The 24,491-nt window shown below is 45.1% G+C and overlaps 2 protein-coding genes across 2 annotated transcripts; both read left to right on the plus strand.

Moving 5' to 3' along the window:
* Positions 1-821: 821 nt before the first annotated feature.
* On the plus strand, positions 822-18,276 carry DISP2 (dispatched RND transporter family member 2). Its single transcript, XM_042836794.1, has 8 exons — positions 822-901; positions 7,637-8,089; positions 9,777-9,806; positions 11,073-11,196; positions 12,116-12,231; positions 12,529-12,647; positions 13,335-13,432; positions 14,549-18,276. The coding sequence occupies exons 1-8, from the start codon at positions 822-824 to the stop codon at positions 17,966-17,968; spliced, it is 4,440 nt and encodes a 1,479-aa protein (XP_042692728.1). The 3' UTR covers positions 17,969-18,276.
* A 1,211-nt stretch (positions 18,277-19,487) lies between these two features.
* On the plus strand, positions 19,488-24,432 carry KNSTRN (kinetochore localized astrin (SPAG5) binding protein). Its single transcript, XM_042836776.1, has 8 exons — positions 19,488-19,620; positions 19,787-19,919; positions 20,708-20,764; positions 20,979-21,078; positions 22,835-22,949; positions 23,231-23,292; positions 23,417-23,491; positions 24,006-24,432. Exons 1-8 carry the CDS (start codon positions 19,488-19,490, stop codon positions 24,135-24,137), a joined length of 807 nt encoding a protein of 268 aa, XP_042692710.1. The 3' UTR covers positions 24,138-24,432.
* Positions 24,433-24,491: the final 59 nt, after the last annotated feature.

Genomic DNA, 24,491 nt, shown 5'->3' on the forward strand with positions numbered 1-24,491 from the left:
GAGAAGGTCACTGCCCCTGTGAGGGTCATACACACAGCCATGCGAAAGGAGGTCACAGCCATGCCCACGGCCACATGTAGAATCATGAGAAGAGAGAAGGTTACTGTCACTCTCCTGGCCATATGCATAGGCGTGAGAAAGGTTCAGGCCATTTCCAGCACAAGTAATGTCATGGACATTCACATGGGGCTACAGTACTGATAGCCAGTGTTAGCAGATCTGACCTCCTTGTATTCTTCTAACTTTCAGCTCAGCTATTTCAAAGCTACCATCTATTTAAACAAACTTAATTCTGCTAAAATCCAGATAGTGAACGTCTGCACTTCAACATGCTGCCCTGCACCTGTGATAAGAAGTCTAAGAGTGCTTCTGGCAGCTTTCCTACCTTGGGCAGCACAACTCTTCAAGGGACCTGCCATCCTAAAAATGCACTACTCAAACATATAGCCTGCTCTACTGCACATCTTTCAGTGACGACGCACAGTGAGTTTGGGGCTGGAGGTGCTTTGCTCCACCTTTGAGAGAACCCCACATTCTTGCATTGCCCAGAGTTCTTACCTGTACCTTTCTGGCTCAGTCTCCTCCCAAAAATGCGGACAACACCCGAGGGCTCACCCACACCGCCCAGCCTCTCCTCCGGCTTTCCCCCGCCCTCCACTCGTCCTCAGCCTCCACCGGCAGCGCCCCGTGGTCATTGGCCGGCTGCTCCGGGCCCGCCTCCGCGGTCGCGCAAGCGCTGCGCGGAGCTGTCGCCGCCGCCTCGCCGGGAGCGTTCAGCACCGCGAGCTGCGGACAGCGCCCCGCTGCCTCCGCAGCCGGTCATGGAGGCCGGGCCGGCCTCGCCGCGCCGGGAGCAGCGGCCCGAGGGGACGCGCCGTGGCCGCGCCTCCGCCTCGCCCAGGTAGGAGCGCGGAGACCGGCGCGGAGCTGCGGGGGACGGCGGTGAGCGCTCGGCGGTGTCTGCTGTTTTGGGGGGGTCACTGGGCGAGGCTCGGTTATCCCGCGCCTTGACATTGCCTTCCAGCCCCATCGAGGGGCATGTGCCTTTCGTCCTGAGCCCCTCGTTTCGGGGTTTACAAGAGCCGCGCTGTCCGGCTGGCACCCTCGTGGTTCGTGCCTCCTGTGCTGGTGGCGAACTTGGCCTCCTTGGGGATTTTTTGTCATGCAGTAGGTGAGCAACCCCACCTGCAAATGGTGAAGTATTGCTAGCAGTGTGCAGCATGTTTTGGATGAAGTCCTCTTTTCACCAGGCTTTGGACAAGAACTGGTTTCAATTCAAAGGTTTTTTTCTATAAAACCCTGCAGCTCTCTCCTTCTGCCCCCCATGCCATATGCTTCCTTAACTGGTGTCTCAAACCAGGCTGGAAGCCATAATCATTGCAATTTTCTAGAAATGCCAACAAGCCCATGATCCTGGGCATAGAGCCATCCCCAAATTTTTGACCACACCGCCATTTGTTAGACTGAAGGCAACAGATCTGAGCTCTTCAGATTCTCCTGAGCAAGGCAAATCCTGAGTTCAACAACACACAGATTCATTCTGAAAGCCCAAAGAGTTTCACTTCTGCCTGACACAGGATCTTCACGCTAAACCATCCCCACCTGCCTGGGGGATCCAGTGGGGCAGTCACATCCCCTTAGCTCTGCACATCTCAGCCTTAAATCTCAGGCATTGGGTGGGGTCTGAGCACCAGCAATGCCCCATTAGCTTTACTTGCCTGTCTAATCCTTGCTCGTTTGAACAGATCCTTTAAAATGAATACTGCAGCCTGTCAGAGTTCAGTTATGGATACGAATTACATCAGCTGAAATGGGTGCCTTGACTTTATCTCATGCTGTACACTCAAGAACTAAAATTTATGACAATTATGATAGTTCTCTGACTCCTGAGCAAGTTTATACATAAATGCTTCTTTAAGCAAGGCTGTTCATGTAGCCACAGAAGGGTTAGCTCTGTAGCACCTGTCCTTTGGCCTAAGCCAATGCTTGACTGAAATGAGCATCGATAAACAACACCTTCTTTCTGACCTTCTTAAGGCTGGGATAGTAAGGTGTAGTTTTCTTCAAAATAGGAGTGAGCAAACAGGTTTGAACAGCTGTTTGTTTTACACTGCCAGTGTATCCAGACCTTCCTGGAGCTGGAGACTGGGTGGGAATGGCTGAGCCCTTTGTGTCTGCTTGCACCCCATCCCAAACACCTGTGCCCACAGCACTGCTAGCTGCCCGGGGTGAGGGTAAGGCTGTTCAGATGAGTCAATGGAAAGGATAATAAAACTAAACTTTTCTTGGCAGACTACGTGGGAAGCAGAGCTTTTCAGTCTCATTAATTTTTCATGAAGATTTAGCATACGCAGGAGTCTCATTAAAAAAAAAAGATTGTAAGGCTTCTTAAGGATACATGTTATCTTGCTACTAGACTGAAAAAGCAAAACAGGGAGTAACTACACAGAAATTTTTCAGTGTACAAAAATTTGACCCTGCCGACAAAGGAGATGAATTGCTTGACAGGTGCCCATCCCTCCCTGCCAGCTGGGCAGTGAACCTACATAATGGGTGAGAGTGAAATGCAATAAGCCCTCCCATAATCTCCGGATACATGCACTTGTCATGTTAAAAGCACAAGCAAACATAAGCAATAACAATGGTGTCATCTTGACCATTTTCCTGTGGGAAGAGGAAAAGGGAAGAGACACTTTTGCTGATTCGTGCACATCTGCACAGGGCTCCCTGTGCCCTGCTGCTTGCCTCAGAAAAGCACTGCTGCATTTAAAGGGACTTGGGCAGTTTCATAAATTGGATTATCATCCTGTCTAGGCATCTCAAGGGAAGAGATGGGGAAGCAGCATGACAAATGCAACTCATTTGGGTCTCAGGAGCAGTTTGTTCCAGCCTGTCAACTGCATACAGCTCATCTTCCTTCTCTCTGCATCTCTTTAGTTGCATCCAGTTGAGCTTGAAGAAAAAGGAGGTTGTCAGGCTGCTTCTGCAGGCTTTTCTGTGGCTGAGAGGCCATTTCTGCCCACACCATCCCAAATATGTCAAACATGTGACACAGTCCTGAATGGGAATGAACATTCAAAAGAATGTTTCTTTTCCCCTGGTGTTAGTCCAGTGTAATGCTCTTGCCCACCTCTTCTTCCGTCTGACAGTACACAATAATCAGGAATACACCCACAACCATTTTCCAAACACAATTCAGGCTCCTAGATACCCAGAAAAGTCATAGTGACATGCTAGTAGGTGTCAAGGACCAGCCTACATCTCCGGTGCAGATCTCAGCAGATCAAATACACCAGCACCCTGGCTAATTGAGAGCATAGCAACTGAAGACTCAAAACCTGCAGACCTGTCACCAGTAATTATCCAAAACTATCATTATTTCTGAGCTCCAGGTTTCCCCGGAGATTTTGGATAACCAAGGTCACATTGTCACAGAGTTGGAGATGAGCAGAAGGCAACTTGGATCTGGAGCGTGATTGACAGAACTGTAATTGTGCAGCCTGAAAAGGAGATAACAAAGAAGACTCACAACTGAATGATTTGAATTAGCTAAAGTTATTCTAAAACATGAAGTCGCTGAGCAGCCAGGGGATGGAGCTGAGACCACATGAGGAGAAAGAACAGAACATGACAGTATTTCACAGCAAAGATGATAATCAAGGGGAGTGGGCTTGTCTGTTAACTACTAGCATTGAATGCATTAATGTATGTGCAAAAAAAAAATGAATGCAATCTGTGATATCCAAGGATTTGCCACCTGCCTTTGCCACCAGGAGATTGTGTAGCTGAGGGTTTTGGACATGGAACTTTTCAGCGCATGTTTCTTGCATTTCCCTGATTATCTTCAAAGTGTTTTTTTTCTGGTGAAAGCCTTTTCTTCCTGTCCAGTGTAACAGATGATGCAGGCAGACATGGCAGTGTAGTCCTCAGACTAATTCAGTTATGAAAAGCCTCTTGTGCCCACTGCCAATGCAAATCCAGCAGTTTACATGAAAAAGAATTTTGTTTTCCCTTAAAAAAAAAAAAAAAAACCCACATATTTTACAGGTGTGGAAATATCAGAAGCATAAATTGTCAGTGCGGTAGTTTCTGTGAATTATTATGCATTTTTGGAAAACATCTTACTTAAGGTGTACCTAAATTAAGGAAAGTGATACGTGGAAGGTAGAGAGAAAATCACAGAATCACAGAATCAGAATCACAGAATCATAGTGGTTGGAAGGGATCTCCAGAGATCGTCGAGGTTCCCTACACCAGGTCACATAAATAGGTGTGCAGGCGGGTCTTGAACATCTCCAGAGAAGGAGACTCCACCACCTCCCTGGGCAGCCTGTCCCAGTGCTCCGTCACCTCACCGTAAAGAAGTTCTTGTGCACATCTGTACAGAACTTCCTATACTCCAGTTTCTGGCTGTTCCCCCTCGTCCTGTCTCCACACACTGCTGAAAATAGTCTGGCCTCGCCACTCTGCCCCCCACACCTCAGATATTTATAGACCTGGATCAGGTCCCCTCTCAGTCTTCTTTTCTCAAGGCTAAACAGACCCAGTTCACTTAGCCTTTCTTCATAAGAGAGATGCTCCAGGCTCTTCACCATCTTTGTAGACCTCTGCTGGACTCTTTCCAGAGCACTTCACACAGTACTCCAGATGAGGCCTTACCAGGGCAGAGTAGAGGGGGAGGATCACCTCCCTCGACCTGCTGGCCACGCTCTTTTTAATGCACCCCAGGATGCCATTGGCCTTTTTGGCCGCAAGGGCACACTGATGGCTCATGGCCAACCTGTCGTCCACCAGGACACCCAGGTCCCTCTCAGCAGAGCTCCTCTCCAGCAGCTCATCCCCCAACCTGTACTGGTGCATGCAATTATTGCTCCCTAGAGGCAAGACTCTACACTTGCTTTTGTTGAACCTCATGTGGTTTCTTACTGCCCAGCTCTCCAGCCTGTCCAGGTCTCACTGAATGGCAGCACAGCCTTCAGGCGTGTCAGCCAATCCTCCTAACTTCGTATCATCAGCAAACTTGCATAGGGTGGCCACTATCCCCTCATCAAGGTCATTGATGAAGATGTTGAAAATAATAAATCAGAGATATAAAAATAATAAATAAGAGACATCAAAAAGGGGTCTAGAAGCATCAAGAAGAGGTCTAGATTTTGCAGAAGTATAACACAACCACAGTTCCAGCTTTATGATGATAATTCAGTGCCTCAGCTCTGCTAATACAAAACTATAAGCCTACAAATAAAATTAACTTGCACTGCAACCACTGGAAATCTGGGAGAAGGAAGAGGAGTTACACTTTTATCTCAAGAATGGAAGAGTGATACTCTCACAAATAAACCTCGTCCCTGAGACTTCCTATAGATAGGGAGGATGTGGTGGTTACTATGTCCCTGGCTGGTTGGTTTTGCAATTATTGTAAATGGGCAATAATTAATTAAATATGCCATTTCATTCATTGCCACAGACCACAAGCTTTCCCTTCTCTGCCTTTGTTGCACCTGCTCTACACTGCAGTTGTACAGCTGAATGCAAATCCCCCCAGTGCAGGTGACTTTGATGAGGCTGTAGCAAGCCCCAGATTCCATCTTATGAACGCATTGCTGACATCTGATTTATTGTCTTGTGCAGCGTGTTTGTATACACCACCAAAAAATTTGTAGCCTTCTTTGTAAGCTGCCTTCATAGAGCTATAACCCAAATCACTCGCTTGAAAGTCTGGGTAATCCTGCCACTAATCCATCTGTGGCAAGACAACAAGGACTTCATGCGACAGGATTTTATATTATATCTTTTGACAAACTCTGCGGGAGAATGGGATATCATTGTCACAATCTATTCAGGAGCTTGGGCTTTGCAAACAGCACTTCCTCTCACTATACTGAGCTAGCTGAAGTCTTATTAGTCCTTTGTATTGCAGAGCAGAGGCAGCTGAGTGCTAGAACTGTTGAGAAAAACCTGTCAAGCTTATCAATGAGGTGTGCACACATCTGTCTGCAGGTTTTCTGGCACTTGCTTCAGTGCAAACTTTGTCTTGTTGCCACCAATTTGTACATCTGCTGCCTTAAGAAAAATTAGCAGTCTCACAGATCCGATCTGACTTTCCTGCCTTTGGGTGTACCTTCTTTTCCCAGGGATGCAGAGGCATTTGCTAACTCTTTTGATAACTGTTTTGCCAATTTCATGACCCAAAAGCTGCATGTGAACATCAGTTACTGCTTCCAAAGTCAATGACATTGTGATAAGCAACTTCGACTATGTCATCTCTGTCTGTAACTACATAACCAACAACTAAAAATAGCATTGGATGGTGTCTAACTAGGCAAGATATCTTTGGTACTAGTCCTGGATAGGTTGTATGTGCAAGTAGCAGTGACTGGAATACCTGTGCCATGAGTCTCCACACCAGCATTGGTATAACTGCTACTTCATTGCTTGGTCGTAATGATTTTAGTGAAACGAGCCTATTCTGTATAATCATGAAATATAGTTTCCCAGTGTTGATAAGCTCAATTGATGTTGGAAAGTACACAGCATGAGCTGCCAAGGCCAATATGTCCTCCTTTCTGGAAAAAATAACAATTTTCAAGCAGTACTGAACTAACGGAAATCTTCAAATCTCTTTTGTCATTGATACTGTTATTTAACTTCGGGTGCAATTCCGGAGACTTGTAATTGCTAAAATTCTGTCATTTTCCATGTCTGTCAGAAAGAGAAATGAGATGAACTCTGCAAAGTTTTGAAAATATTCCCTTCTCAATTGTATTTTGTCTTCAGTTTTTCTCCACATCTCATCAGGTGCCTCAGGCTAAAGTTCATTTCATTCTTGTCTCAATCCAGTACTCATAATTCTCTGACAACTCAAGACACTTTGTTATTCTAGCTGGCCCAAATCATCCATTATACTTAATGCTTAATGTCAGACACTACAGCAGGCATATAACTCAGCTGTAGACACCATGGCACATTCTCTGATCGACCACCAGAGGCTGTAGGTGTATCCATATCATTCTTGCCTTCTGAACTCCAAATTGCACAGTGCTTCTGAAGCTCCCTGACAGTGAGATGGTAATTTCAAAGGCACTTTTGGGTCAGTGTGACATCATCCTACGGTGTGTGAGGGGTTTTCTTGCTGTCACAAAGACTCAGATCTCTGTAATTACTCTGTGCTTCCACATTAGGATCCTACCTTTATCACCAGCCAGCGTGTTTTGCCCTTTTTTTTTGCACTGAAATCCCTTGGAAGAAATAAGAAGGAATAAGGAGGCCCATCTAATTAAATGCCATTAGCATTTAATTAACTTAACTCTGCCTATACGTTGAAGCCATACCTGGTTTCTAAGACCACAGCCACTAGAGGAGCTGAAAACTGTTCAAGGGCATGTTACGCTATTTTTCATAATTTTGGAATAACATGCAAAAAGGTATGATAGATTCACCATCAGCTGCACTCCATGAGTGAGGCATGGATGTTTCTGTAAAAATCATGGTTCAGCTCAGCCCTGGCTCTTGATACAGTAAACAGAGGCTGAGGTCTTATGTCTTGCATTAAGTGGGAGACAAGATGCAATTCCCCAGCATAGCCCTCCTGATGCTGTAACAGAAAAAGTTTTACCATCCCTTTGTTTCCTCACAGAGAAAAAAGAAATGCAGGACCTTGCCAGACCTGTCTCGCCATGCCAGAGATTGCCAACACTGAGCCCAGCTACAGTGGCACTTCTTGGGAAAGAATCTGCCCGGTCCATCACTGCCCCATTCCTGCATCGCCCAGGCTGGGGGGAGACCACCTGCCCGCCTCCAGTCACACGCTGGGGCCAATCTCCACCCAGTCCAATGGTCAGGTACCATCGAGCTCCCAGGACGCGCAACAGCATCACTTGTATTACTCCTGCAATCAGCAGGAGCCCCGAGGCAGCTATGGCCTGCCCCTGCTCCCTGGGCACGGTGAGAAGTCCACATTGTGTTCTCACCTCTCCAGCAGCGATCCTGTCCCAGCTTCTCATCATGAGGCTTTGGAAACCCCTTGGAAACGGTGGTCCCCTGGGCAGCGACTCTCCCAACCGGTGCAGCACCACGTTGTAACAGTCAGGTAAGAGGCATATGGAGAACGGTTCAGCAGTTTTCAGAAGGCATCTCCTGAACTTTGGGACAGGATCGGAAGGCTCTGAGTGATTTTGCTTACCAGTTTGAAGCAGTAGATGCCCCCAGAAATATAGAGGGATAGAATTTTCTCTTTCCACCCATTAGGAACATATACAACTACCATTCCTGCACCTGGGAGAGTCAGGATTTACTTCTCAAGGTGACCTGATGAATAGAGCCAAGGTCACTCTGTTACTCCTGCATCACCCAGCTGTGATCATGCCCATCTTCTGTGATCCTCCCCTTTTCTCCATTTGCACTCAAGATAGCCAGCTGGCTAGTCCTTTATCTTGGCAGAGTTTCTGAGTGATAAGAGCTCGGGTCATTTATTTTTCTACTCCCAGTGAAGCTGCTGCCTATGATGGAGGGGAGGGAAATAAAGTGAGAAATGCAAAGTTGGGGAATACGACTTGGTCTTCCAGGTTGCTTTGCAACAAGCAGTAGGCAGCAAGCAAAGTTCAATGGTGTAGGATTCCCTGCTTTTTTACAGCAGTGCAGGGTTAGGCACAATAGTCCTTTATGGTCTCATTTTCTAACCATTAACAGAGGATTTAATTTGTCTGTGTTTGCATTTGCATCAATATTGCATCAATAAAATTGTTAGCTGCTTTCTCTCTAACAGGTTATTCAAGTAGGAAATGCAGCTGGACTGCAAATCACTGGCAGAATGTGCAGCACTAGCAGACAGAAAAGTGATGTTACAACAATGATAGAATAAGGTTTTTAGCCTGAGCAATTCTGCTTGAGAAGCTACTGTGGAAGAATTAACAAAGGACAGGCAGCGTGCAGCTAAACAGGGACTCCTCTTCGAGGAAAAATCTATGAGGATTTTTCTCTGCTCCCCTCTCTCTCGAATCTGTGGAGCATTAGAGTGATGAGACCATGCATTTCAGGGAGACATCTCAGGTGGAAATGGAGAACAGAAGGAAAGGCCCTTCAGATATGGTGACCACTGAAATACAGTTTTTTTTTTAAGACTGCCCATAGGGATTCACTACTAAAGGTAACCTCAGATCCCCTCAGAAAGGCTTCTTTCTTTTATCCCTCAGAGCTCTACAAAGAATGACAAGAGCTGCTCTGTGATGGAAACACCAGAAAAATGTTCTGAGCAGCTCTGCTGGCCTCCTTTTCCTCTAGATTGGACAAATGTCATCTCTGAATTGGCTCAGGAAACAAATGAGATTGACTTTCTGGAAAATCCTTGCTGAGTTGAACAGGAAATAAAAACTATAGGCATTGTTAGCTCTGATCATAAAATTTCATAGAGTTACACTGTTGCCAAGAAGTAAGTTAAAAATTCAGCAGAAAAGCACTTGAAAAATATAGATTTTCATGGATAAGTGTTAAACTGTGATTCCTATGAGATTATGTTATGTCCTTTAAATTCTGTTCAGTTTTCTGGAGGGGCAACACAGAGGAATTACTAAGGGTTTTCCCATTTGGTATGGTTAAAATGCCAGAGAGAGAGGGAAAGACCCTATTATTCATTACCCAAACTCATCTGGTGCCAAACAACTCCCACAGCAGTGGCTCAGCTTCTGAAGGGGTAAACTTGCTCACTAGGTACCCAAGACAGTGCTTGGCAGGAAGATAATAAATGTATGCCTTTTTTTTTTTTTTTTTTCTGTCTGCAGACATGACAAGGCTTTCAGGATGCCCAAAAGGTACGCTTAATATCAAATCCTTGCCATTCTTATATCCTACTATCATGACTCTCCTACTCTGCTATTAGCAAATGCAGGGCATCAGTGCTGGTGCAGGCCCAGTTTCAAAGGCAAGGTCAGCACTCCCTGCTCCATGCTTCTCATCCGTCTGGAAAAATTTCTATTTGCTTGTACAACCTGTACTAATGAATAGCAACGGTGCTTTGATGGCCGTTTTCAGAGCAGGTGCCTGGCTCTAGTCCATACAGCAGCTTTATATTTATAGTTACATTGGCTGGGTTAAGCCAGCTTGGCCCACCAGATGGGGAATCAGAAGGGTATCAGGAGCAATAGCAGTAGAGTCCTGCATTTTCTCACAAGCTACAGTAGGAGAGATCTTTGTTGCAAGGCTATGCACAATGATTCAAGAGGCTTAAATTGAAAAAAAAATAAAAACAAAATAGGCCTGACCTAAACTCATGTGAAAAGCTGTTTGAAGGACCACCATATTACACCAGTCTATGTGGTTTTGTGTGTTCTCCAAACCCTGATCTGCAGCACTTGCTGGTGCTTTTGTTGTAGGGTCAGTGTTTGGCTTTGAGGCTGCAATCAGGGTGAGTCTCTCATCCTGCAGATTCAGAAACCACTTGCTCACTTCATGACTGCTGCTGACAGTCCTAATGGTGGTTGAACATCAGATCAGTGGTTTCCATCTTCTTTTAACTTTGCAGGTGTCTACATATTTCCCAGCAGTAAGGCAAGCTCCCATATAGCGAGTGAATTTAGAGCAATAATAATGACTTGCTTGAGCTAGTTATCTTCGGGAGACCTTTCAGAATAGCTAAACTTCTTAGGGTCCATGGGCAGAAAATATGCAGGCCAAATAGCAAGACAGCTACTGGTGTAGATTGCACAATGGGAAAAACGAAAGCATGAGAAGCTCCTTCTAAATGAAGCCTTTTAAGTTAAATATTTAAAGCTTCCTTTTGCCTTAGGATGGAAGAGTCTGGGTTTTATTATTTCCGATTGAAAAAGCAGGAAAATATACAGAGGCAAAATGTGGTTACCTGAGTTAATTAGAGTTGCCTCTAATATAGTGGAAATATAATACATTCATTAATAGCTGTACTAGAGCCTCTAAGCTTTTCAATAAACAAGTGCTCAAACCAAAAACCCCTAATTCTTTTAACTTCCTTTTATTAGCACTATGTCGGCTCAACAGCAGCTTTCATGCTAATAGCAGAAGGGCTCTAACAGCCGCATTTTTTCTTCTCCTGTTGATTCTAGTTATTCTCAAATGATCGCAGAGTGGCCCATTGCTGTCCTGGTGCTGTGTGCAGTGACAGTTGTGGTTTGTACTTTAGCTGGCCTGCTTGTTGGAAATTTGCCGGATTTTTCAGAACCCCTGATGGTAAGTCCCTACAGGCAATATGTCAGTGTGAACAAAAGGAAATCCACAGGGCGACTAGTAATGTGTTCTTTCTGCCATACAAAACAAGCCTATGCTTCCCTCCTTCTCTGCAGATAGAGGCAGCAAGGCAGGACAGGAGGACACTAAAGCCACTAGAAATAAACGGCAGTGTTTATCAGTGATCTGCTATCTTCTTCCCTCTTATCTTCACAGTGTGCAACCAAAGCAAGATTCCTTCTGGATGGACATAATGTTTCAGAGTAATGTTCAGTACTCACTATTTCTTTGATACCACAGTCACAAAAACAGAAATAGTGACATCACTCATTACTGAAAGGCTTTTATTCCTTGCTATTTCACTGCTGCACTGCTCAATAGCTTTCACTGGTGAAGCAATTCTGTTAGTATTCAGTGTTAAGTCCCCTTCCTGAGGCCCAGCATGCTGCTCTGGTAGTATGTCCTCATCAGCTTCTAAACACTCCAGCTCACTCCTAAGGACTGTTTGCTCCAGCCTACAGAGATGCATCTCCAGATTTCCCTCCTTAGAAAGAGTGCATCTCTCAGGACGGGGGCACAGCAAACTTTGGGTTACACTTGGCAGCTGCGGAAGGGCTGAGCTTCACTCTTGAGCTGGGTTAGGGAGGACACCCTGTGCCAACAACAACCACCAGCCCATCTCTGCAGTGCTGAGGACTCACACTATAGCTATCCATGCCCAAAAAGGAAAGGAGAAATATTTTTTTCCTCTCATCTCTTGGATGCAGTATTTCCAGGGAAAAATCAATGTGTGTATCTCTCCAAGATGCAGGAATCATCTCAAATAGTCTCATATAGTTTCTATGTCTAAGAAGAAGCATTAAGGAATGCTAAGCTAAGCCAAAATGCAAGCTGATGATAAAACCCTTCTGCTTGACTACAGGGTTTTGAGCCACGAGATACCGACATTGGCAGAAAGCTCATTGTATGGAGGAATGTAGAGAGCCATACGGGCCACAAGAAGACCTTTTCCCTTTCTCCATATGCTGAGAAGAAAAGGTATTTGCATTTGGTGAGGGAGCTTTGAGGAAAATGGTGGGTATACAGGTACCGATTCACTGTTCCAAGATACTTATGTGAATTACAGTGTACATCCTGTTCTAGAAAGCAACCTAGCACTGGAGGGTATAAAGTCTGCTGCCTTGCAATGTGCTTTGTTTCCCCACTCTGGATACTAGGAATTAGGCTCTGAACTCTCCATGTGTTTATTTCACAGTTTACCAGAGACTCGCTAGTCAACATCACTCGTTGCCAGCTGATCTCTCTACTTACACAAATTATATCATCTCTTGCTAGCTATGATGACATTGGCACTAGCAGAGGACAAAAGGCTGTTCAGGGAGGACAAGAAGCGAGGACACGGAGAATGGTGGAACAAATCTATGGAGTAGATGGTTTCTTTTGCGGTCCCCCAGGTGAGTGGAGTTGTGATGGAGCAGTATGCACCCAGAATTCAACAGTGTACAGAATTGTCAAAGTGTTTTAGGACACTGGGAAGAGCTCTGAGAAAGCCATGCACACAATGTCACTCCCCTTTCTTCTTTTCTTCTTGAAATACATATGACAGTGAAAAACGGGAAAAAACAACACCACCACTCCAAGATACCTCAAACTTGTTAATAAATAGAAGAAAGAGGAACAGCATGTAAGTAGTCTGACTCCCTCCCCTGCCTCAACTCCACTTTTGAGATCAGTCAAACACCAAACTGTCAGGTACTTGGGAGTTCTTGGCTGGACTTCAGCTCCTCACTCTCTAAGAGGGGGTGCAGCACCAGATGGCAGCACTTACTGAAAGCAAGATATCGGCATGGAGAGTGCATTTTGAAAACATTCCATCCTTGTTCTCCTGCTGCTGACAGCTGGGTGAGGAGCTGGGTCAGATCACACATGGGGATGCTACCAGTCACTACAAGCCGCTTCATGACCTGGCTGTCTTCAGGGAGTCCTGTGGACTTGTGCCTTGGAGACAGCACAGTTTACTTATTTATTTATTTCAATGCCCAGAGGGTCTACTCCAACCAGCTTGATTAACTCATCTTCATTACCTCATATCTGCTTTTGGCTTTTTTTTTCCTGTTCTTTTACATTTTCCTTTCTTTCAGAGAAGGGCTATTCCAAGCTGGTATTTATGTCCACAACTGCTGGGAGCTTATGGAACTTGCAAGCTATTCAGTCCATGTGTCAAATTGAACAAGACAAGGTCAGTAATGTCACAAAGAACATATATACATATCATCTCTTTTCTGACTGTCGTTATCTTGAATAGCTAGCTGAAAGGCAGAAAAAACAACATAAGCTGCAGAGCAGGTTTCAGCCTAGAGAACTCCAGAGCATTTTACCTACCTAGCAACATAAGAATGATTTCACCTATCCCTGAAGTCCAGCTGCCATTAAACAAGAATACACAGTCACTGGGCAAAAAAACCTTGTCCAGAAGCCAAAGACGTCCATCAGAAGCTGTTGAGAATGTTGAGCAGCAGAACCTAATTACCAAAATGGAGCTGTTGTCCTGGAGACTGCCACAGTGTTTTTTAAAAGGGACGTTTAATAGGATTAGTTGTGTTTGCCACAGGATCTTGAACAACTCTAAGTGATAAGACTCCAGGAAATCTCCACTGCAAGAGCCTGACATCCTGCTGGCAGAAGGCTCTGTGTTCACACTACACCGTGCCAGATACACAGTCATGGGAGCTGCAGCCAAACTAGGTTTTAAACCATCTCACAGCACACAGAGGGTGCAGGCTTCCAGACCCATCCACATCACTGCATATTGCACACTCAGCAGTGCTAGTCATGTTGTCAGCCACACCTGAGCTGCTGTGGTGTGCCTGCAGCTGCCAGCACAGTAATGCCTGCAATGGAGAAACGCACAGAGCTAGAAGTCCCAAGCCATAACAGGTAAGACAACACGACTGTGTGCCCTGGAGGACTGCACATGATTTCTTTGGCTGCCAGTGATTCTACTAGCAAATCTAGTAATAATATAAGGAGTAAAATAAAAATAAATATAAAATAAAATCAATAGAAAGTATCTCCCCCTTCTGTACTAGCGTTGAGAACACCTGCAAAATGAAGGGCGAAGCTGTCACTAGGATAGTGGAGAAGGATCCAAATTTTCAAATCAGAGGTTATAACCTGTAAATAATGGACAAGGTTTCCTTTTTTGGCAGAAGGCTAGTGTGCTTCAATTGCTTTAGTATGTGCAGTTTGTCACTGAGAGCCATGGCTTGTACAGCTGGAGGGGAGGGTTACTGTGAGGAGCAAGACAAAGCGTGCAGAGTGGACCTCACATGATGTTCCCCTGGCTATTTTTCAGATACGCTCACATGTGCGTTTTAGAGACCTCTGCCAACGTACTGAATCCAATGAATGTTGCCCAAGCTGGTCTCTTGGGAACTACATTGCTGTCCTGTACAACAGGTCTTCTTGTCTGGAGATAACTCAAGGAGACATTTCCCACACCCTGGCTCTCCTTCGTGCCTGCGCTCCAGACTACCACAAAGGTATCCTCACTCCATCATGCATAGGTCCTGAGACCATGAGACAGAAACACCCTCAGTGTGCCAAAGTCCCAGAAAAATGTACCCGCTTCAATGCTATTTACCAGCTTCTTCACTTCTTGGTTGACAGAGACTTTCTTAGTCCCCAGACAATTGAGTACCAAGTGCCATCTCTCAAGTACAGCCTACTCTTTTTGCCTACAAGGAAAGGTGCATCTATGATGGGGATCTACTTAGACAATCTTGAATCTTGGGATCTATTTGATAACTATACATCTATCACTGGAATGGACTTGGGCCTTAAACAGAAACTATTCCAGCACTATCTTTTACTGGATACTAAATATCCAGTTCTGGCAATATTAGCTATTTTTCTAATCATTTCTTTTTATTTACGCTCGGTCTTTATTACCTTGATGGTCCTGCTCACTGTCGTCAGCTCTTTGATGATCTCCTACTTCTTGTACAAGGTGGCCTTCAGATTCACCTACTTCCCTTTCGTAAACCTGATGGCTGTTATCATTCTCAGCAGCATTTGTGCCAACCACACCTTCATCTTCTTTGACCTCTGGAACCTGAGCAAGAGCCAGAACCCTTCTGCTGGGCTTTCACAGCGGGTGAGTCAAACCATGCATCATTTTGCATATCTCATGTTGGCATCCTGCTTCACAACGGGTGCTGCCTTCTATGCCAGCTACATTAGCAATATAATAGCCATCCGCTGCTTTGCTGTTTACATGGGCACCTCCGTCCTAGTGAATCTCATATTCATGATGACTTGGCTTCCGTCTTCGGCTGTGCTGTATGAGCGCTACATTGCGACAACCTGTGTTCACAAGCCAGAAGACTACTGGAAAAACACCGGCCACAAGAGAGTGGCTCTCTCCCTCCACTATGTTCTCAGGGGTCTCCAGAAGACGTTGTGTGAAACCTCCAAGTTGTTATTTGAAAAGCTTTTGCCTTGTGGGGTCATCAAGTTTCGGTACATCTGGATCTGCTGGTTTGCCGCTTTAGCAATCGGAGGTGCCTACATTTCCTGTTCCAACCCAAAACTCAAACTCCCAACTCTTGAGTCATCGTCTGTTCAGGTGTTCAGACTGAGCCACCCCTTTGAGAGGTACGACTCTGAGTACTGCCACCAGTTCATGTTTGAGAGGCTAGAGCATGGAGAAGGGCAGCGTATGCCAGTCACTATCATCTGGGGTATCCTGCCTGTGGATAATGGGGACCATTTCAATCCAAAAAGCAATGGCACCCTTGTGGCAGATGCCACCTTCACAATCCAAAGTCCTGATGCCCAGAAGTGGCTCTTTGAATTCTGTAAAAAGGTGAAGAACCAAACTTTCTATTACCTTGATACGGAGCAGAAATCTACTGTGTGTTTCATGGAGGAGTTTGTCAGGTGGATGGATAGTCGCCAGTGCTCCCAGAGAGACAATAGCTTCAACCTGTGCTGTAATCAGTTCTCTTTCCCTTATGGAAGTGAAGTCTTCCTACACTGCATCAAAATGATGCTCCTGGAACAAGGCAGGGAAGAGGCAGAAACATACGATCTGGGCCTCAGATTTGATGGAGAGGGAAATCTTGCTGCCTTAGTACTGCAATTTCAAACTGTTTATCACTACAGCTTCAATTACAGCAAAGCCAAACACTTCTATGAAGAAATCAACCTCTGGGTAACAGAAGAAATGAAAACTGCCCCTGTGGGACTTCAGAATGGGTGGTTTACCAGTAAACTAGAGCTGTACAACCTCCAGCACAGTCTCAGCACAGAAACAATAGTGGTCATGGGGCTCTCTATTGCCATTTCTTTTGTGGTGCTGCTGCTCACTACCTGGAATGTTCTCCTTAGTGTTTTCTCTGTGACTGCCATTGCAGGAACTGTCCTGGTAACTGTTGGCCTTTTGGTCCTCTTGGAGTGGCAGCTCAACGCGGTGGAGTCTCTCTTCATTTCAGCCGCAGTAGGTCTTTCTGTTGACTTTACTGTCAACTACTGTATCTCCTACCATCTGTGCCCCCATTCGGACCGCCTGAGCCGAGTGGCCTTTTCCCTGAAGCAGATGAGCTGTGCCACTGCGATGGCAGCATCTGCTTTGTTCTCTGCAGGAGTCATTATGTTGCCCGCTACAGTTCTGGCCTATAGAAAGTTGGGGATATTTATAATGATGATCAAGTGTATCAGCTGTGGATTTGCCAGCTTCTTCTTCCAGTCACTGTGCTGCTTCTTTGGCCCAGAGAAGAACTGCGGGCAGATTCTTTGGCCTTGTGCCCACACCATGAAAGATTATTCTGATGACTCTGAGCCAAATGGAACCTATGCCTGTGGGGGAAATGAGAAGCAAAACCGATTGAGGAAGGTCCAGGAGTCCAACACTGCAAATGAGCAATATGAGCTTCAGCCTTTGTCCAGAAAACTGAGTGACAGTTTTGACAACAGCACATCCACAAGCAAGCTGTCCAACAGGCCATCAGTGCCCTCCGAAGACATGCAAGCTGAAGATAATAGGTGCCCAAGAATAGGATCACACCCTCCCCTTCAAAGAGAGAGACAGAATCTGCAAGAGAACCTTGGATGTGACCAGTCCGTCCTGTGCCAGTGTCCTGCCTTGCAAACTTCCTCTCCTTACAAGCACAGCAGCTCAGGAGCAGAAATTCACAGGGAGAGATTATGCAGAGATTGTCAGTGTCGAAAATACAGCCCAAAAGCTTGGGATAGTTCTGGGCTGGACTATACTCAGCCAGCTGGTGTGAATGAAGAAGGGCAGCTCAATAAATCACAGTGCTCCACTGACACTGCCCAGCAGCAGTCAGATTATACCTCAGACAACAGCCATATTCCTGCTGCTGACATCTACAAAATTCACAGATGCCTTTGTTCTCTTGGCAGCTCTTTTGACATGCTCAACATCTCCAGTGAGACATCAATTAGTGATTTTGAGCAAGGCCTAAAGCTTGCTGAATCAGCCAGTTCTTGTCCTGATGTCTTAGAGCTCTCTGATTCATACAGTCAAACAGAGAGAGGCTACTTGAATGGGAAGAGAGATACACTGCGTCTGGACCTGAGGGAGACCGTCTTTGATATCTCTCCAGCAGCATCGCAGCAAAACAGCTCTTCATGGAAAAATCGATTTGGATTAGGGAGTGAAGGGCCCGTTGTGTTACCTAACAGCCAACCAGACATGCCTGATGTTTGGATCAAGCGATCTAGCGCTCAAAGTTCTGGATACAACAGTTGAAATCTTGCAGAGAACAAAACTGTACTGCTAGGGAAAGGGGAAGTCGAAATCTCCTCGGAACTGTAAATATCAATTTTTTCCTCCCACCTCTCTTTGGGCTGAAACTATTTCATAGTTTTCAGCTGTGCAAGTACCTGTGCTTTCACAGAACCAGCAAATCTGATATTGCGAGATCAGTCATGGTGGAGTATAAAGCCCTTCGACTTTCCAGTGTCCTGTGCCACATTCACAGCTGTACAGTGGAATGTATCGAGTAAACCTGTTTTGTCGTTTCCTAAATGGTGATTAGATTTTTTCTTGTTAAACTCACATAGGAGGGAAATAATGAGAAGAATTTCCCCAGATATTTAGGGACAGAGAGTTCATGTCAAAAACAAACAAACAAACAAACAAGCAAAACAAAAAAAAAAAAAAAAAAAAAAGCCAAAAACCAAAAACACAGCTATGGATTTCAAGTGGAAAGCATAATGTTAAAAAAAAAAAAGGTCTTTCATTTTCTACTGAGTATGTGAATTCACGTTCATCCATCTCTACAAAACACTTCAGATATTATTTTAAGACTCTCACCAGGACTTTTCAGTTGGCATGTTCTCTTATTGATCAGGGAGGAGGCTGTAGACCTATTCTCATCCCCACCCTGTTTTTGGTGGCAGTTTCAGCTTGTTTTCTCAGCATCACTACTGATACTGACAAAGATCTATGGTGGAAGATCTCCTCTTTGAGAAGTGCCCTCATCCCTTCGGACGTGTTCTGTCTCCACAGCCATTTCCACACAAGGCTACAAACACACAACTTTTTAAAATTTGCATATGATTTTACAAAAAAAAAATTTTCCCTATCAGGAACAAGCAGAAAAGCAAGTACTTTCTTCACCTTTCTCAAAAACAAATTCTCCCTACAAGTTGATGTAAAATAAACGCTTACGACAAACTTTTACTATATTTGCGTGATGCTTCATTTTTGCCAAATATGCTGTGGTTGAAGGTGGTAATAAGGCACTTAATGCCATTTTGCAGCGTGTCAGCAGAAGGAAAACACAGACTTGACAGATTCTCTCCCTTGGATTCCCAGCAGACTTGCCAGCTCTGTGGGAGAGGGGCTGCCTCACGTAGACAAGGAATACCCATATAAACTTAATGACCCTTCTTGAGACGGGTCGTGTGTTTCAGTGCTTCCGCACCGTGCTGGGAGCTGAGGTGGGTGTTTTGGCAGCCAGAGCTGACTGAACCGTCTCCACACGACACAACGAGAACACTGAAGGGAGGCAGAAGGCGCTTTGCTGAGATGCCTCTTTCCCCGAGGGTTTTAGCCGCCTCAAGGGCACACCGAGGGGAGAGCGAGGAGGGCTCCGCTCGCCGAGCACACACACAACTCGGAGCGAGGCACCTCTGCTCCCGAAAGGGAGCTGCAAGTGTTAAACACCGACAACATCCCCCCGGTAACAACCACCTCCCCCCCCGTAAAGCTTACGGCGCCGCACTGCGCATGCGCGCTGCTCACGGGCGGTGCGCCTCCGCGCATGCGCGAGCCCGCCCAATCGTTGGGCGCCGGCCGCGATTCAAACTGCTGCTGTGAGGAAAGGGCGGGCGGTATCATGGATGTGGAGTCTTCCCGCATTCCCGTCTATGGAGCGTTCCACCGCGGCCCTGTAGGTACGTACTGCCACCTTACTGCGTATTTTCCTGAGGTACAGAGGTCCCTGCTGCGGGGTTAGGGCAGCTGGGGGCTTCCTGGTGAGGTTTCACTTTGCTGAGTGTGTGGTTGTGACGATGAGCTCTCGTGGGCTCCGGTGTTCTCGTGGTTGTCTTTCTCTTGCAGAAACGCAGCTACCCTTTTCTTCAAAGAAGCAATGTGCCGGTAAAGCAGCAGGGCTCGAGCTCAACAAAGATCCCGATTTTAATTTTGGTTCCAATGTTCTAGCGGACGGTGTGTTCAGAGCAACAAACCAAGGGTAAATTAAAGAACAGCTGGGTGTGTTGTTTGAGAAATGTCCCAAAGAAAGCTCTTGCAGGGATAGTGACACCACTGTCTCCCTGGTTAGCTTGTTCCCAAGCCTGGCCGCACTTTCCATGAATAAATTCTTCCTGGTACCCCTTCTAAACTTCTCTTGGTGCAACTTGAGGCCATTTCATCACATCCTATCTGAGAAGAGAGACTGAACCTCATCACATAGTTGTAGAGAGCAACAAGATCTAACCTCCAGGCTAAACCCCAGCTTCTTCAGCTGCTGCTCAAATGTCTTGTCCTGTACTCATTTAGTCAGCCTTCTTGTTCTTAATCATAGAATCACAGAATGGCCTGGGTTGGAAGGGACCTCAAGGATCATGAATCTCCAACCCCCCTACCACATGCAGGGCCCCCAACCTCTACATTTAATACTAGACCAGGCTGCCCAGAGCCCCATCCAATCTGGCCTTGGAAACCTCCAGAGGTGGGGCATCCGCAACCTCTCTGGGCAGCTGTTCCAGCCCCTCACCGCTGTCATAGTAAAGAACTTAAATCTTCACTCCTTCAACTTAAAACCATTTCCCCTTGTCCTGCTGTTACTTGTTCTTCTCTGAACGTGTTCTGGTAACTCAGTGTCTTTCTTGTAATGAGGGACCCAACACTTAACACAGCATTCAACATGCAGTCTCACCAATTTGGAATGCAGAAGGACAAAGAGCGGTTTTGTCAGCTGTACATGATCTGTAAGTATGAAACGATCATTGTGTAACTGTGTTCTACTTGTTGCTTAAGGATTACTAAATCTGCCAAGAAAGCGGAGCCACCTTTGAAGAAGGCAGTTACAAGAGGGTATGTTTTTTCACATTGTTAATAGCTGTCCCTATGCAGTTATGTTCCTTCTCAGAGAGTTCTGATGAGCCCTAAACCTACAAAGGTTTGCTTTGCTAATGGCCTTTTGTCCAGGAACATGAGCAAATCTTTCAAAGAAGGACATCTTTATGAAAGTAAAAGGTGTGTGATACCAGTGTTCTTTCACTTAAATCTTTAATGTTTGATTCTACAGACCTCTGAGCAGGTACAAACTAGAGACAGAGCTGAAGGCCAAGAATCAGCTATTGGAATCAGCCAAACAGCAATTGCACTCCAGATTAACAGGAGCTCAGGTAGGAACAAGAGGTGGAAATCATTGAGTAATTCTTACATTCTGCACCTTGCAGGGTTAGGTCAAAGGGCTCACTTGCTCGTTTTCCAGTCTCCCTTGGAAGGCAGTAGACTGAGTGGTCTGGGTTTTCTCTTGCAACACTGAAGGTATTTGGCTAGAACTTGGCAGTCAACAGTGCTATGGATGTATTTGGCTAGATAATGCATCTGGATCACTATTGATAGCCACCAAAACTCTAATCCTGTCTTAAGCTCATTGCCGGAGAATGTTTCCACTTCACAAGTGAACGTGTATGTGAAATTTTAAGAAAAGAGCCTCAGTATTGCCAGATGTTTACGATGTTAACAGAAACAAGTGATAATCATACTCAATAGTGATTTGAAGTCTATTAAATCTATTTCAAACTTAGAGCCAAATATGTTTCTATTTGATTTCTTGATGATTCTGCTAATTCCATCACATAATGTGGTGTGGAACTGCAAGCAGTGTTGAATGTATGGTCACATTTTAGTAACTAAGGATGCTTGTTCTGGTCACTGCTTTGCTATAAAATTTGAGGGATAGTGGCCTTGTTTTCTTTAGAGTATTTTTAACTGAGAGCTCTGTATGTATGATTTTAAGCTTCCTGATGTACTATTGTTTTTTAATATCTTGATGGATTTCTGCAAGCTTTTTTCCTGTCTTATCACTGGTGAGGAGGCGGAGGCCACACGTGGAGTATTGTACCTGGGAGCATGGACATGGATACAGGAGAGACAAGGATGTGTTAGGAAGAATCCAAAAAGGGGCCACTAAAATATTTGAGGAAGTAGAGCTTTTCTCCTGTGAGGAAACACTGAGAGCTGGGACAGCTGAGCCTAGAGAAAAGAAGTCTGGGGGCAATTTTGTCAGTGTATATTGATATGTGGAGGCAGGGTGTTCAGTGGGGCAATGGACACAAACTGACACAGAAGCTTCAATCTGAACAACTCGCCTGAGCAAGATCACTTCTAGAAGTGCTTTACCAACTCAGTGATTCTGTGAAATCCATCAAGCCGAGATTCTCCTTTCTTAACCTAAGTTTAGATTCAGAGTCTGCGCTATGTTACTCATCATCTGTCAGTGATCAGAGCATAATGTAATTGCTATCCTATATAAGAGGCCCAATGTGTAACCTTCAGTTGTAAAAGTTCATTTTATTTCCTAGTTCTCAACTGGTTACTAATCTGTGAGATGATCTTTCCTTTTATCTCGTAGCTTAAGTTCTTTGTAAGCCTTTGAGGCCTCCTTTGGGATGTTCAAAAAGCTTATGGCTATTATCAGCTGGATCACCCTAATCCACGTGCTTATTGATTCTCTCAGAAAATTGCATTCAACTTGGGAGGTTGATCAGCTTATCCAATTGCCTGCTAAAATCCAAACTGTGCAGGGAATAATGCTGTGGCCTAAAGATTCTCAGATGCCTCTTTATTCCTGACGTTAGATGCTCCTCTGTGCATAACTTTTAAAATACTACAGAGAGAAAGCAAGAAATCACGAGCTAGAACTGTCTCAAAGGAATCTATCTCTAGGAATGGGATTTCCTAGCAATTACTGTGACATTCACATGTGATAGATCCTGTCAAAAAGCAGGAATAAGGGTCTCTTTCTCTGGTGAGTAAAGGATAGAAAGGCAAGACGTGATTCTTGGTGTTAGAGGAGAACCTGTTAAGAACTCGGTATTACTGACTAATGGGGAGAAATTTGGTTCACTTAAAATGTCACTGTGTTAATGACAGGGCACTATAAAGGAGTTAAAAGAAGAGAATGAAGGCCTGGTGCAAGAAATTGAAAAGCTCAAGAAATTTCAGGAAACTTGCATGGTGGTTTTAGAAAGCAGAAACATTGACCCTGGTAAGGATTATGCATTTCATGTTTATTTGTTGTACAGAGCACCACTTTCTTTTTTCTTTTCTCTCTTGCTGCATCTGTCTGTAAGACATTGGCTTCTGCCTCTTTGTTAAAAAAGCACTGTGATAGTGTGGGATTTCTTTTTGCTAGTTTAAGAGGAAAAGCTGCTTCTTGTGGTTGGCTCTGTCCTAGATAAACTTTGAGAATAACTTTCTTGCTGTAGAAAGTTACCTTTGGGAAGCTGTTAGGCCTTAGAGCACTGTATGTTGTGTCTCATCAATCAGTTACAGGCAGCAACATTTTGGAGGAAGAAGAAAAAACACAGGAATGCCAGAAGCAGACAACGGTAAGAGAATTTTTAAATGGGCTTTGGTGAGGGGTGTGCTACTGCCCTTTTGTGCCGCTGTTGTAATAAGAGCTGCTGAGATGTGTTCATCTGCAGTGTGTTATTATTTCTTTTGTCTCTTCAGCTTTTAACTGAGAAACTCATAGCAGAATTGAGGCTATTTAATGAAACAGCTGAAAAAGAAAAGGAGGCACTTCAGGTAAGACTGTGAGACTTGTTTCAGATTCAGCCAGGCAGTGAGCATTTGGTCTGGGGCTTGTTTTCTACCTCCCCATGTTACTCTGGCCTCCAAACAAACCAGACAGTGAATGCCTGTATCCTTAATCAATGTAAAACTTGATCTGACCTGAAATCTTTCTGGGAACTAAGAAGTATGCAAACACAAGCAGCTTCTGTATTACTGTCTTGTCTATATACTGACCAAAGTAGTCATTAAATTACAGTTCTGCAATTCTCGGTATGAAGTTTAAGCTAATCAACAAAATTGCTATTATACATGGCTTCCTCAACTTCTGGTCATGGAAGATTGCCATTTTTCTCAAGGAACCCAGGCAAGCCAGGCCAGCCTTAGTTTAGCAGCTATGACAGTGCTGAGGAGTTCCAATGTCTGAAGGCTTTTGTTGCTTGTTCTGGTTTGAGCTGCCTTTCGGAAGTCAGCTTTGCTAATCTGTACATTCACATTAGTGAAATGTTGTGTACACTGTGCCACACAGACAGCAATGGCCAAGTGGGAATCAGCAGAAGAAGAGAGACAGCGTTCCCTGGAGAAGCATTCCTCCTTTCAGGAAGAGATGAAGGAATGCTCAGCCATCCTCGATCAGCTGGAGCAGCTCCTGGCTCAGTGAGGCACAAGGATGAACTGCACAGTCTCTATTTTGCAAACTTTGTTCTTATGTCTAAAACAAGAAGGTGGGCAGGCTGGCCCTGGGTGCAGGTAACACCAGCAGGATGGCAGTGGGGCAAGGTGAGCAGCAACTGCTGGCTGCACAAGAGCCAAATGTTCACAGCTATGTAATTGCCTGCTGGGGCTTAGCCTGGATTTCCTTACTGCATACCTTGCCAACGGCTCATCTGCCTCAATCCGCTAGCGTTTCATTTCCTTGTATTAAGTATTTTTGATTAAACGCATTAGAAATACAAGCACGTTCGCTGTTATACCCTCAGGCAGCGCAGCGCAGGAGCCCCGCCGTCCTGCCGCT

The sequence above is a fragment of the Centrocercus urophasianus genome, unplaced genomic scaffold, assembly GCF_019232065.1.
Source record: "Centrocercus urophasianus isolate 14NV4802_14NV808 unplaced genomic scaffold, USGS_Curo_1.0 seq_63, whole genome shotgun sequence".
Classification (NCBI taxonomy): Eukaryota; Metazoa; Chordata; class Aves; order Galliformes; family Phasianidae; genus Centrocercus; species Centrocercus urophasianus.

Bases quoted from the DNA above. Each gene is read 5' to 3' on its own strand.
- DISP2 (XM_042836794.1), top strand. From the start codon at position 822: ATGGAGGCCGGGCCGGCCTCGCCGCGCCGGGAGCAGCGGCCCGAGGGG. The intron at 11,197-12,115 runs GTAAGTCCCTAC...GCTTGACTACAG, and splicing joins ATTTTTCAGAACCCCTGATG to GGTTTTGAGCCACGAGATAC. The intron at 12,648-13,334 runs GTGAGTGGAGTT...CCTTTCTTTCAG, and splicing joins TTTCTTTTGCGGTCCCCCAG to AGAAGGGCTATTCCAAGCTG.
- KNSTRN (XM_042836776.1), top strand. From the start codon at position 19,488: ATGCGCGAGCCCGCCCAATCGTTGGGCGCCGGCCGCGATTCAAACTGC. The intron at 19,920-20,707 runs GTAAATTAAAGA...TTGTTGCTTAAG, and splicing joins TTCAGAGCAACAAACCAAGG to GATTACTAAATCTGCCAAGA. The intron at 23,492-24,005 runs GTAAGACTGTGA...TGTGCCACACAG, and splicing joins AAGAAAAGGAGGCACTTCAG to ACAGCAATGGCCAAGTGGGA.